Source organism: Rhamphochromis longiceps, linkage group LG4 (assembly GCF_057381845.1).
Source record: "Rhamphochromis longiceps isolate RC_006_pf linkage group LG4, R_longiceps_female_GT1.1, whole genome shotgun sequence".
In the NCBI taxonomy this organism is placed as follows: domain Eukaryota; kingdom Metazoa; phylum Chordata; class Actinopteri; order Cichliformes; family Cichlidae; genus Rhamphochromis; species Rhamphochromis longiceps.
Genome location: NC_140560.1, coordinates 4,384,015 through 4,398,990, shown reverse-complemented (window position 1 = coordinate 4,398,990; position 14,976 = coordinate 4,384,015). Strand labels below are relative to the sequence as shown.

The 14,976-nt window shown below is 41.5% G+C and overlaps 1 protein-coding gene, 1 long non-coding RNA gene and 1 pseudogene across 5 annotated transcripts in view; 1 reads left to right on the top strand and 2 right to left on the bottom strand.

Annotated features, from left to right (window-relative positions):
* LOC146670845 (uncharacterized) overlaps positions 1-14,976 on the bottom strand; it is a 372,233-nt gene that overhangs the window by 76,919 nt on the left and 280,338 nt on the right. The gene's annotated exons all lie outside the window — the stretch shown is intronic.
* LOC146670854 (thyroid hormone receptor alpha) overlaps positions 1-14,976 on the top strand; it is a 118,226-nt gene that overhangs the window by 91,579 nt on the left and 11,671 nt on the right. For all 4 annotated transcript variants that reach the window (XM_085402964.1, XM_085402967.1, XM_085402965.1 and 1 more), the window contains 3 exons: positions 3,116-3,263; positions 5,351-5,556; positions 6,858-7,004. In XM_085402964.1, the coding sequence (XP_085259090.1) occupies positions 3,116-3,263; positions 5,351-5,556; positions 6,858-7,004 (501 nt within the window). The remainder of the gene's footprint in view (positions 1-3,115; positions 3,264-5,350; positions 5,557-6,857; positions 7,005-14,976) is intronic.
* On the bottom strand, positions 11,780-13,834 carry LOC146670855 (histone H1 pseudogene; annotated as a pseudogene).

Here is a 14,976-nt window from a genome sequence, read left to right as displayed (position 1 = left end):
TCTGACAGCTCTGGCAGGAGGTAGAGGTGGCTGATCCAGCTCTAAAATGACAGTTAACATCACCACAAAGGAACTTATAAATCTGAAAGCAGTTACTTCAATTCTTTGTTATCTATATATCACCAAGTCAGAACAACAGTCATCTCAAGGCAGTTTATATTGTAAGGTAAAGACTTAATATAATCGAAAGAAAACCTCAATAATCACACAACCCCCTATGAGCAAGCACCTGGCAAGAGTGGGAAGGAAAAACTCTGTTTTAACAGGAAGAATCTTCAAGAAGGAATGGGTTCAGGGCAGAAAGGCAGGACAAAAGACACACTGAGGAAGAAGATCTAATGACTAAACACAGAGTGCAAACTGTATAAACATGTGGAGAGTGAAAAGAGTGAATGAAAAAAGTGTTTCATGGAAAGCCCACAGCGGCCTGGCCTGTTGGAGCATAAGTAAGCAAGATTCAGGCCATAGCGATAAGTTTTATCAAAAATGGAAGGTGTAAGCCTAATCTTAAAGGTAGCACACTGTCTTGTAAACTGATTTCAAAGAGCTACAGGTAGCTGAATAGTTAAGCGTGAAAAAGCTCAGTGTTCGAAACACATAAACGTGAAGTTGGGTGGGCTGCCCAGGTATCATTTGTGCTGTACTTTAGTACTTTTGCAGATAGTGAACAGTGTGATTTGTAAGTTCTTTCACTGCTAACGAGCTAGCCCCAGCCCGTCATGTCTTCTGTTGCCCTACCAGCAACTGACTTGTTCACTGTTATGATGACATTCAGCTGTTTCTCCAGGACGTCTCTTGTCTTGGACAGACTCCAACTCCAGCGCCATAGGCTCCCGCCGCCTCTGTAGGGTAAACATGAGAGTCTGCATAAACCAAAATCATGTGTCCCTACGCCAAGCTAATTGAAGCTGCGGAGGAAAATGGTACAAAAGTCCGTCGGCTCCCTGACGAGGCAGCTACGATTACTCCTCCTGATTATGTTTCCTTTCACCTGCATGTGCCTCCACTCCCACCTCACTCTATACATAAAAATTGCATTTACTTCTTTAGGAAACACTGAAGGATCAGTAAGAAAGAACCATTGTGAGCTCAATGTATTTTCGCAGCTAACTGAATTATTCTGACGAGGTTAGCTAGTTCCCTCAGGAGTCTTTTGTTCAATCCGGAGCCGAGCTGAAAGCTACCATCAAAATTCATTCTCCAACCTCAGATTTTAGTATGTTCAGGCTGTCTCATTCTTAATGCTTTGTATTAATCCACCTCAGTAATATCTTACACCATTTCTTTCACTCGTACTGATGCAGAGCTGTGTTGTTGTGTAGATGAAGATGAGCTCATTCTGTGCAGCTACAATATGTATGTAGTCAGAGAGCTGAATAGATGCTCTGCAGTGGAGAGGAGCTTTTTCTCAGGATAGCATACAGCAGTTACATAGCTCCCAAACGCCCCTGCAGTGTTGCTATAATTTGAGTATTATGCAACCTTTGAACCATGTTAACAAGCATTCATGCAATTTCAGTAGCAATAGCCTCTTTGTTACTTTCTGATCACGCCACAATCCATCCTACACAATTTAGGTTGTTAACGATCCTCATGTGACTGGGCAGCATGACTGGTTTAAAAATATTCAGTTTTTACTATTTAAAGGAAATCACTTTAGTCTTTATTTAGTCTGTTTGGTACCACAGTTGCTGTACTCCCAGCATGAGTAAGAATGACGACTTTGTTTGGGACTGATTGCAGCCCAAGATGAAAACGCATTTGGTGTCCTAATATACACAGTAGGTGAGTTTGACTGAAAATCTGTCACTACAGTTCACATCAGTGCTGTCAGACTGGTCTCAGTTCATAAAACCAATTAAAGTTGAGTTTGATGTGAAGTAGAATGGACCAGTAACACCACTGCCTCATAAGCTACGCCAAGTTTTCTTCTAATGTAAACAAGTGGTTTTTGAAAATGCTCATATTTATAAACCCTTTCCACATGAGCAGATGAGCAATCTGACACGTGTTTAGAAAAATAAGTGCAGTTTCACATTCACTCAAAGCAGCCGGCTCTTTGATAGTAAGAAGGCTGTAAAACAAGGATTCACACACAGGAAATTAACAGTTCCACCTTAAATATTCTAAATGTTGTTTAAAAAAATGAGTTTCTCAGCACAAAACAAGAGTAAAAAGCCCCATCCCCCTGTGCACTGCAATTTTACAAAGCACAGCCAAAGAGTGGAAAGATTGGTTCCTTCCATTCTGTGATCGGGCCTCATGTCTGACACGTCTGATAGCGTCTTTATTTGTCCCTTTTGATTTGTGGGCTACAGAAAAACAGCCTTTTATGATGTTTAGAATCCAGGTGTTTAGCAGTTTGACATTCAGGGAAAAATCACTAAAGGAAGCATCAATCTCCTGTGTCAAATACAGTGATATGTGCCATACTGTACATTAGTGAGTTGCCAGCAGACTCCTTGATGGCTGGCACAGAGGTGCTGAGAACTGATCTATTATCTGAGGACTGGCAGCAGCCCCTCAAACTGGCTGCAGTTATTCTCAATATAACACACTCACAGGGAAGCAACATTTAAATTTAAATGTGTTTCCTCAGGCAGAAACACTTGTTTCGTATTCACTTAACTTTCAAATAACAGAGTAACACTTCCTACCTCGCTCCACTTTTGGTTCAAACCAGGTCTTTGTAAACCACGTCTGCTGTGTTATTCCAATCGAACCGTCTCGTGTAAAGCTTGCGAGAGATGTTCAGTCATGCCATCAGTTCATTACTTCACGATTTTTGGCAAGCAGGATCTTGGCTCACAGTCACCAACATGCCTTGTGATGTGACTCATTTAATGAACTTGTTTTATTGTAATCAGAACACAAGAACATTTAATTGGTGGATTTAATTTTCACAACAGTTCAATTCATTTTTATTTATACAGCCCCAATAACAGCAACAGTCACCTTAAGGCGCTTTATGCTGTAAGGTAGAAACTACAATAATACATGCAGAGAAAAACCCAACAATCATATTGACTCCCTATGAGCAAGCACTTTGGTGAAAGTGGGAAGAAAAAACTCCCTTTTAACAGGAAGACACCTGTTCCCCTTTCCTTCTCCTCAGGGTTTTTTCCGTCGGACCATCCAGAAGAATCTCCATCCGTCCTACTCCTGTAAATATGAAGGTTGCTGCATCATCGACAAGATCACGCGCAACCAGTGCCAGCTGTGCCGCTTTAAGAAATGCATCTCTGTGGGCATGGCCATGGACTGTGAGTTTTTTTTTTGTTTGTTTTTAAGCTCGTCATAGATTTTAGAGAAAAGGTAATGATTTTTAGTTCACCGAGGTTCATTTATTTAAAAAGCAGCCTTCTTACACAAAGGCAGATTGAAGGTGCTGTGCAGAGAAAGTAACTCACACTAGAAAGCACAACAGAAAAGTAAAACAAAAAAATTACAACTAGTAACTAGTAAAAATAAATATTTCACATAGAAGTAAAAAAGTAAAATAGATTGTGTCTGGCAGTTACGGTGCTAGTTGATTGTAACTTCTCAGTTTTATCTGCTGTGTTGGACTTTTAGAGCCAGAAGTTACTCTATTTAGAAGAGAAGGTGATTAGTTGTTAATCTGATAATGCCTGCAAGTGTGCTTAGCTACGGGCATTCATCAAATGTACAAGTGCTGATAGCTGCTAACCAGTGCTGAGTAATAAAGTGATAAAAATACTACAATTTTACTCATCAAAATCAAAATGTTCGCTGTGTTACCTCACAGAGAGTCAAATTGTTGCTCAGTTAATTCCACTAAAATGTTCCAAAAGACAGCAGGAGCACAAACAGGGTGAAGAGGTCCAGTTCAGAGGCTAGAGTTAGCTCCCTGATTTGTGACACCTGTCAAACCCCTGCACCAATCTCAGCCTCCAGATGGATTGATTAAAAAAACAGAAGAAGAAGAAAGAAATCATGCACTGTGTCATTTTTATGTAAAGTGAAGCTATGCAGTAGTTTTTGCTACTTTTGTGTTGGCTTTATCTTTTTCGGCCCACGTGAGCAGTGCACATTGTTACAGTGTTTGGCAGTAGCTGTGCCTGAAGCTGTGCTGGCATAATCATCTATAGCATCTATAAAAATCCTTCATAAAACAAGCTAACGGAGCTTTGATTAGCATGAGCTAAGCTAGCTATCGGCATCTAGCGTTGTTCGCATACAACTACAACAATCAGTCATCCTTATCCTCAAGCACAGAGAGGGAAATATTCATCACAAACAAAACAGAACGATGGATCCACAGCCCCATTCAAAGTAAGTGAGAGGCAAGAGCATCGAAGCGTGAAACCCGTGCATGCGTGGGTAGCCTGAGCCTTTTGTTCTCACATAAAAACTTTGTACTGGACTCTAATTTGAGATGAACAGTACACCCTTTCAAAATTCGCAAAAAACGTGTTACTGGGTGTTCACACAGATTTCTGCACAACGTTGCAGTCTAACTAGTTAGAGTGATGAATAATGGGGAACTCTCACATGCTCATCAGCATCTTTGCAAGTGCATCTGCTTGTGTGGATCTAGGGAAGGGTTTGTTTTTCCCAGGATGTTTAAAAAAAAACCTCGCACACACATTCAGACTATTTGTAGCATGTTTACTTTATGTTTGTTTTAGTATTTGCTTTAGCAGCATTAGTGCTTTAAATTTGTAAGCCATTTACTGCAGTGGATTAGCAGAGGAGGAGACTTCAGTCACGTCTGATAAACACACTCAGTGTCACCAGAGCTCCTTGCAAGCACGAGGATGGCAGTGTACACAAAAGTAGGTGCTTTTATTAGCACTGAGTGCGTAACCAGGATATCATCTGTGCAACCTTGTATGCAAGCTGTTTGTGCCTTTATACAGCAGCATATATAGGATTTTACTACAAAGTGTTATGCAACAGAAGTAACATCTATTTGTGATTATTCTCCGCTTCTGTTGTCATGTTTGGAACACGTTTGCTAAAACTGATTTAGCCCGTGTCCTTACAGGAAGGGATTGATTATTACTGACTCTGAATGTGCACAGAGTACTCATGTTGGAAGAGAGCTGTGATTATAGGCACTCGGTGAAAGAGTCATCCAGGCGTAGTGCATAATTAGCCTATTAGCAAAGTCCTTTCAGTGTAAAACCTACGATCAACAGCTACTGCATTGGAAAGGTTTCCAGCTCAGCTGTAGACAAACGTATCAGAGCTCCTCGGTCCAATAATGCATGTTCACTGTGCCTATTTTTGACTAAACTGGCAGGCTTTCCATAAAGACTCATCTCCCACAGAAAAAAGAACAATTCCATGTTACTGTGTCCTTCCTGCCCCTGTCCCTGTCTGATAGTGGTGTTGGATGACTCAAAGCGCGTGGCCAAGCGCCGTCTGATCGAGGAGAATCGCGAGAAGAGGAAGAAAGAGGAAATGATGCGGATGCTACAGACGAGGCCAGAGCCAGACACCGCAGAGTGGGAGCTGATCAGGATGGTGACCGAAGCCCACCGGCACACCAACGCCCAGGGCTCCAGCTGGAAACAGAAGCGCAAATTCCTGGTAGGCTTTTAGTTGAGTGGACATCGCCTTTAGGCTGAGCACTGTTGCATAAACTAGAATAGAAATCTTTTCACATGAAAGTCAATAGCAGTGTCATGTTCAGTTCAGAGAACTGAACATGACACTGCTGTAAAAAGTGATGTAAAGCTTTGCAGAGTTTTACATCACGCTGTTCGTCTGTGTCAGCCGTGGCTGTGGCACACAGCCCGTGGAGGAAACCGAGGTGCCGTTTGCACCTTAATTGCCAACAATCGCTCTTTTGCGTCATGCAAAAATGTATTTATTACACACAGATCTATTCAATGTGACCGAGAAGGATCCCGTGCAGGAAAAAAAACTTCCAAACGGTCCAATAATGACTGCCTGCACACCCAAGGTGCTTTAGAGATAACAAATATGAAGATTATAGAAAGCAAAAATGTAAATTATACAGCAACAGAGATGAAAAAAGTATAAAGCATCATCTTAGATTATGAAAACGCAGCAGAAACTGCAAAAAAAATTACATAACACAGATCTGGGCATTTGAATCGGGCTGCTGTTTGGTCCTCGCAACAGCTCCTTCCTTCTTTCATGTAGCTCGTTATTCCAGAATTCAACAGCGCCTTGAAAGTCAGTTCCACTTCAGATATCAAACATCAACATAAAAGAAGGCGACTTCTTTTCATTTCAAAAGAAGCCGTTTTGAGAGCTCTCCTTTTCATCATGGCCAGCTTGCTCTGTGGCGTCCCATGTGATCAGTGTAACGTGCAGGCGCACGTGCTTTAAACCTCAAAAGGTTACCTTGACGCAAAGGTCAGATGTTTGTTACCAGGCAACAGTTCCATGAAGGTAAAGACGGCTTTAAAGTTTTTAACAGTCTTCAGGTTACAGTTCGATTCAGCTCACTTTTATTTATGTAGCGTTCGCCAGCAACTGGAAATAATTTCTTAGGCATTGTGCTCATATTACAAAAGAGCGAACATTCATGTGCTTAAACTAAAACAATGCAACGACTGTGATGTGATTTGCATCTTGCACACACCGCTGAACAGTTGGCATCAAAGACCAGAAACATGCAGTTTTAAATATTTGTTTCCGTTTTGTAACATCATAACGTAACATTGTATATGCTGCATTTACATTTATATTACATCGTGTTCTTCTAAAGCTGTAATCTCCTAAACCGACTCCATTTTTCCTTGAGCTTCTTTGATACGCCTCCTCTGCAAAGAGAATCAACCCACAGGCCGGGCGTTAAGCGCCTCATTCAGCAGATATTTCTTGTGGTATTTAATAGTTGAACAATGTCTCCTTTCTAGCCCGATGATATTGGCCAGGGTCCTATGATGCCCACTTCAGACGGAGATAAGGTGGATCTGGAAGTCTTCAGCGAGTTCACCAAGATAATGACCCCTGCCATCACTCGCGTCGTCGACTTTGCCAAGAAACTGCCCATGTTTTCAGAGGTATGTGGTATGCGTGGGGCTTTACATCACTCTTTGTTTTGTATTTATCTTCAGTCTTTGATTCTGCTTGCACATCACGTCAGTTTTCCAACTTTCCGATCACTCTCGCCTTTTATGCAGTGATAACTTCACAAGTCAGGATCCTCTGCCTTGGATGCTGTGTGTGTGCTCCAGACAGACTCGAACTTTTCTTCACATCCCGCTTACACAGGACTAGATTTATAGTACAATAAAACAAATCTGCTTTTTATGTGGATATCTTTAATATGAAACATTAGCTGTAAGATGGATTTCGTCTGCTATCAGTTTGCAGCTGAACAGGATTCAGTTAGCATGCAATCTGTTCGTGATGACAGAGTTGGGATAATCGCAAAACCGTTGCTGTTTATATACACAAAAGTTTCAATTACACAAAATTTCACATTAGTGGCGTACATTCCAGTCCAGACAGAACCTCATCAAAGAAAAAAATCAGATATTTCTCTTTAAATTGTGACATATTTGCTGCAAGACTGCAATTTAACAGTAAATCACATAGACTCTTATCAGTATTGCTTTTATGTAGGAATATAAGCAGAATACAACCAGCTGAGTCAAATCTCTTATTGAAAAGAGATGCAGACGAGTTGCAGTCATCAGCACAGCCTGCCTCCGATTGACTGCAACGTGTTTGCGTTTGTTTGCCGACAGGTCGCTTCCCACCAGGCAACCTGTGCCATCAAACTGTTGCCTGCCATCAAAATCATTTTACCGTGAAGGTCATGTTCTCGTGCAGCTCTGGACTGCTTCCACTTCTGCTGCTATTTCTAGATCACTGCCTGGAAGTCCCGTTCTGTCCCTTGCAGTTGTGCCTTTGCATTATATGCTGGATCTCCTCCAATGTGTCACAATGGCAACTCTTCAACTTAACTTTCCTTCAGCTGGCCCAGTGTGTTGCCTTCTGGCTTGGATATCATGAACTTTTGGGTGACCCCAGCTGTCATCAACAGAAATTACTCTTAACATGAAAGTCGGGTAACAAGATCAGTTAGCAGTACAGATTAAAGAACCTCAGTAAATAATGTGCAACATTTAACTGAAGAGGCTTCTAAAAATCTGCGATGGTATTGTTTAAGTTTATGCTGCATTCAGTAAGAGACAAGTTTTAAGAGAAACATCAGCAGCAGTCTGATTTCTTACTCTGTGCCCCAGGAAAGGTTTCATTTTCCCAAAATGTCAGCTCACACAGTACCTAAATATAGCCCGTCTACTTCAAAGACAAGAACAATTCAATCCAGCGGCTTTAAAAATGTGTCGCTCTCTCGAGCTTCCACTTTTACTGAAATTAACACTGTGAGTTTCTGTTAGGTTTGTAGCATAAACCTATTCGCTGGAACGTTAAGACAATATAATTACACTGCTAAGCAAGACACAAATAGGCAAAGTTCTTCATGTTACTCGTGCACGGGAGAGAACCGGACAACCGCTTGACTCCAGTTGGTCTCGTCCGTTCTCCCATACACTGTCCTTTTATTGAGGTTACATGAATATGCATAAGTTCATTAACATATGACGTCTACATACAAACAAAGAGTACCTTGCCTGTGTGTGTGTGTGTGTGTGTGTGTGTGTGTGTGTGTGTGTGTGTGTGTGTGTGTTGACTGCTGATCAAAGGGTCAAACATCCTTGGTCAGGAAGAGGGTAGCCTCCCCCTCACCCTAGATGGTTCATCCTAGATAACACGGTGAGGAAGTCCTGCAGTTCATCTAAACAAAGAGCACTTAGACTAGAACAGACGCAACTACGTTAATCCTACCATAAAATAATAAGACACGGTATGACCTCTCATGCTCCCAAAGTGCTGTCTAATACACACAAAGTTTGCAGACTATCAAGGATCAAAACCTCTACCAATCTACAACTAATTACAAAACTCTAAGCATATATAAGTAAATATTTCTAAGCATAAATGACAATCAACAATACAAATCTAACATTTCCCCCCTTTTTGACCTTTATGCCTGAAAAGTTCCCAGGTATGAATACCTCATGTCTGACAGTTTCAATGCAAACATTTTTATACTCAACATATGTCAAATCACCCTAAATTACTGAAAAGGTACACAGTTCAACAAATGTATTAGCAGTTATCCCATTCATTGAGCTCATCTCATGGCAAACTGCATCTTACGAGCAAACAAAGAAATTGTTAATTTAATAGTGAAAATAAAAAAGTAACATTTTCAAAAACATCTCAGCTTGGTAATGCTTCCTCCAGGTGTGCACATCACATGTCTCTCTGCAGAGTGGTTTGAGTTCTGCAGGGCGTCATGAATGTCTCTTCCAGTTGTTTCCATCGTTGTCCATAGGACCAGAGTCCAAATGTATGTAGAATAGACATTCAAACATACCAGTTGGTTTTGTTGTTTGTCAACATGGTTCTCAGCTATTTCCAGAGCTGCAGACCTCTCAGCACTCTAGTTTTATGGCCTCCCATTACCTCACTTCAGGCCTTCATCCTGCGAGGGGGATATTTATGACTCCTTCATTGTCCACGCTCTGCAGAGAAACACCTCTGTGGAAAGGGTGCAGGGTTCTCTTGTCTTACTGCTGTTATGATCCCAGCAGCCTTCAGAGTGTCATCGTATGCACAGTATAGTGGCACAGCATTAGGTGATGTTCATAGGAAACTGCTGTCATCACCACCATAGCTTCTGGTTCCTGTGCTTTCACAGAATCATGATGTCATCCTCGAACTCCTTCTGCGCTGTCGATGGAGCTTGGCACGCTCCCCTCATCCCACGAGTTTTCATGTTCCAACGCTGCTGAAGGTTTAAGGCAGAGCACGTCGTACACCTTAGTTGTCTTCCTCAGCGTCAATATTGAATCTTTCATTTTATTTAAAATCTTGCTGTGGGAAGTCTCCTCTTGATTTCCTGGAAGCTTAGTAGCACAGCTCTCTGTGTGATGTCTGCTGTGCTGAAGATGATCTCTGATCCTCCTGAAGCCTCTCTCCCATCTTGTGGACGATCCTCTCCTCTATTTTGCAGGCAGTTTCATGGTCCTTGCTGTGGCTCCAAGGTCTGATTTCATGATGGGCCCCAACCAGCTTGATCTTTGACCTCAACCACTGCCTGGTCCTGTCAGCTATGCGCTTCTCACTGGGCCTCTGAAGATTTCTCAGGAGATTACTGCTGCACCTGTATTTCCTTGCTAGGAAGACAAACTATTTGGAGAGTATGTCAACAATCATCAAACCACATTCTTTAGTTCAGTGAACTTCACTTATAGGCCATCAAAGCCTCATCTGAACATGGATGCACCACTTGCATAGGTTTAATATTTGTAAATAAAACGGCTAATCACACAAATCACTGCAACAATAATAAAAAACATTGTTTAATGTTAATCCTTGGACCCCTCCTCTTGACGCATGGACACACCCATGAGTCAACTCATCAAACCTGGATTCCAGTCTTAAAAAAAAAGATTAGCTAGATCATATCCCAGGCAACATCAGGGCATCTCCTCCCCTGGAGCAGCACCACCCTGGACCTATAATCCTGCAATGAAAATGTTAGTGTGCTTTGCATATTAAGTTTGCTTAACACCTGGCTCTCCCAGGAGCCTGCATACACACCATCATGGCCTGGAAAACAAAATCTGGAAGTAAAATCAAACTCCATACCTGTAAACAATTGTATCATAAGGACAAGAAGCATTCAACATCAGCAAGACAAGTGTCATGTGCAGGTTTTCTCAAATCAGCAAACTACAATTATTTTCATAAGTCACCTCAGACATGGATCATCCCATGTACTCAGGCAACATTAATGTAATCGGTGACTGCTCTTAAGCAAAGTCACTCCACTTATATATTACTATGGGCTCAAAAGTGGCCAGCTAATGAGCCCATATCAAACTACCCCAGAAACACTGTATCTCTTATTTGTTTTACTCATGTCACTTGTCCGTTTCAGCTGAATCTTCCACAGCATTCTCAAAGAAACTAACATTAGCAATACACATTGACTGTAGTCAGACAGAGGTCAGACACAGGTCAACAGGTTCCAGAGGTGCCATAAAAACACCATAAAGTCAACCCTAGCTGTGGAAAGAAGTAACACCAGTTCTCAACACAGGAAATTTCACACATGTTATTCACATTATCAAAGTAACCTTCACATTTTCCCATCAACACAATGCAACAGCATCACCACTCATAACCTGTAAACACAGTTTTCCTCACACATAAACCCAGAAATCCTGTAGTAGGAAAAAACATCAACCAGTTGTCCTGGTATAAATCGCATCATCAATTCACATGAAGAACTGGCATGCTGTAAGAAAAGAAAATGCAAATATTAACGCTTGCGCAGGCGTATGCATACTTTGTCACAGATATCTCTGTGAGCAACTCAAGCCTATGAATAACACACCTGATAAATGCACAGACACAGAAAATGGCATTTAAAAGGTTAAATCATCATGCAACCTCGAGTGTTGCTGTCATCTTTCTGCTCCTGTAAAGGGAAGCACACACAGACTCATCTGCACCCCTGCCAGGCGGGGGTCAACTTCACACAGTCGTGTTACATCAGTAAAGTCTTGTCAGCTTTTGTCAGCTTTTACCAGTCAGTCAGTTTGTTTTCCTTTCACTCACTCATTCATGCATTCATTCTTTCTTTCTTTGCTGATAGTGGAACCTATCGTCGCATTTAGTTTCCACTCTCAGCAAAATGACGTCATTTCAAAAAGAAAAAGAAGAACTTTAGTTTGGATTACATCGCTGAATCCTTTTGGACTGGGACTGTCATTTAATAATTGTCCCAAATAAGTGGCTTTCTCCAGAGTCCATTTAAATGTGGAGAACTCACTTGGCACAATTTTCTCGACGACGTGTAGCATTTTTAATTCCCGACGTGCAGATCTGCTTAAAGAAAAGAAAATAGACAAACAAAATCAGTGCCTGTTCAAAAGATAAAAATGAAAAATAACAGAGATTATCAAACAAAACTTTCAGTGCACTGTGAAAGTATCAAAATAAAAAGGCCTTGTTAAGTCATGACACAAACTCCTCATCTCAGGTAAATCATACCATTAGCATGGTTCATCATACCATCATACTAATCGGCAGGCTCAACTTCACAACAAAAGAAAAATCATCAGCTAGATTCACTCCAAATCAACCATCAGCTGCACAACACACAACATAATCCTAATGTCTTATTAGCTATGAGTTTAATTACCAGGTCTGTGCTTTTCACTCATTTAGGCCACAGATCTATTCTATTCAATTTTCCTTTTCCCTTCATCATAAAACATGTGACATGCTGTCATGCACTTCACAAAACAGTCTGTTCTGACATATTCAGAGTTGTGTATCTAAATACAGGATTCACTCGCACATCAAAGCAGGAAACTCAGTGTTTTAGAGTCTCCACTCAACACACAACAACTCCAACACATCTCATTCACTCGTGCTAGAATTCAGTCACCTTTCATTAATCTAAAACCAATCAACTAATTTGCATATCAACTATTAACCCACTAAGTTGACAGGACGACAGAAAAGCATGTTCAAAATAGTATCACAAAAGACAATTTCCCTCATACAGTAAATTACTTGCTGCATCAATCAAGCAGGAAGCTTCTCCCAATTTACCATTTTAACAACTAAATTTATTGTCTGATCACTGGTTGGTCAAACCAGGATCTTTTTTCCCACAAAAGTTAAACTGTTGTCCTGCAACCTGGAGAGTCAATTTTTTGCATTAGATAAATTCAGTATTTAATAACAAGTGTCTGCTAAATTGACACTATTTTAACACTGATGAAAGATAACAAGCTAATTTTCATTGCATGGGTTTGTGTTATTAGGCAGGTCTAATGCATGTCTGTGGAGCTGCATCTCCAGCAGAGCATGTTCTTAAAGCTGCCTTTCCTACACACTTCTCTGCTATTATTTAATCATTTCTTAACTAATGTGCTATGAGTCTTCATGAGTCATTTTGTGTTTGGAATTGTTAGTAGGGTTAATGCATGTTCTGCTTGTGTGTGTGTGTGATTTTGTATATGTTTCTATTTTCGCAATGTTTCAGACTCCGTCTCAATTTTCCAACTTAAGCAGTCAGTTTTGTTTTTCCCCAGGTTTGCTAACCCAAATTTTGATTTCCCACATTAAATAATTCCTATGTGTTCTCACCTAGTCTTCTCACTCTGTTGTCCTCTCCCACTTCAACAGTCCAACAGCCGGCAGTTCTCCTTCAGCTTTGTCCTGTGTCCCACTGTCTCTTCTTGCCATTTTACTCCACAGGTGGCAAATGTCAAACTCCAACTGTTCAGTTCTCCTCAAACGTTTTCTTCACATGCACAGTGAAGTCACAGCCACTCTCACTATTGTCCTCTGATGCGGTTGACTTCGTGCTAGTGGCTGAAGTGCTGCTGCTGCTGCCTTCCTGGGCGACTTCTTAGCAGCTGCTGCCGGTTTCTTGGCTTTGGCCGCGGCGGGCGTCTTAGCTTTGGTCTCAGTAACCCTGTTCATCTTGAAGGATCCGGAGGCCCCGGTGCCCTTGGTCTGCACCAGAGTGCCCTTCGCCACCAGACTCTTGATGGCGGTCTTGACACGGGCCTTGTTCTTGTCCACATCGTAGCCTCCGGCAGCCAGAGCCTTCTTGAGAGCGGCCACGGCTTTCACAATCAGCTCGCCCACGCTGAGGCCGACCTTCTTGGGCTTGGAAGTCATCGTCTTCTTCTTCTTGGCCTGAACCTCGGCGCAGGGCGTGTTTATGATGGAGCCTTTCCCACCACAGCGCTGGCACGTTGAACGCATCACGAAGGGTCCATTTCTTTCATGTAGCTATGGTCGCTAGCCAGCATGCTAGCTGCATGTGGCTTGCCCGAGTCACTCAGTCCTTTTTGAGCATTTCAACATGCTGCCACCGCCATCTTGCTCGCCCCTCCGTGGAATTCATCCAATCAGACAGGAAGATGGGTTTGCTTTCTTCTGCTGCTGTTTATCCACATTGCTGCTGCTTTGCTGGGACTTTTTGTGCTCAGGACTTGCTGCTGTCTCTTTATCATGGAGCTGCATTCCTTATCTTCAGGGAGGAGTGAGCTCGCTTGTGAGGTTGAGAAACACATGGCACTGTAAATAAGTCAGCCAGAAACTTGGCCTGCATGTTTCCAATGATGTTAAAATATAACTTTCTTCCGACTGCTGCATGTGGAAAATTGATTCAGGTCTGCTTTTCACCTGAAAGTGACAAACTAAGACATTTCATTATTATCATCACTGCTTAATCAACACATATCTCTCTCTCTCTCTCGCTCTGTGTTTTTGTGAACAGTCCTTTCTTAAAAGCAGAAAATGAAATTATAGTTGTTTTTTTTTGGTTGATCAACACAAAACCTTTTTCCTATGATTATTTTTTCCTACAATATAAATTCTCCCTCTTATTCACTCTTTTTTTTTTTTTTTTTTTTATTTACAATAGCTGGTGACCTGCAAAATCACCGCTGTCACTCACAATCAAAGGCAATTACTCTTGCACAGTGCACAAAAACACTGTGATGTCAGACACATTCACACTCACTTTGTCATCTGCAAAAATAAATCACATGGCTGATGATATGTGCCATGGTGATCCGTAAATATGATCACCAGTTTATTTAACTATTTTTCAACCCAACAAACAAATAATCAAAAACATGATGCTGATGTTATGAACACTCTACACACAAGTCAAGATGCAGGAAAACTGCTCATGGAAACGTTGCACACTCCAGTTATCACAGTTATCATAGCGCTGTTTCCCTCTCTTAGAGTAGTTCTCAGACAGCTCTCGATCTGATAATGTGTAGCCTGCTCATCAGCTCAGAAGAAAAAAAAAAACTGCAACGCAACATCACACAGTAGTTGCTCTGCCCACAGTGGCAAAGTCTTACACTTTCATATTCAACTCAGCTTCTCCATCATGTACTTTTAGATGTT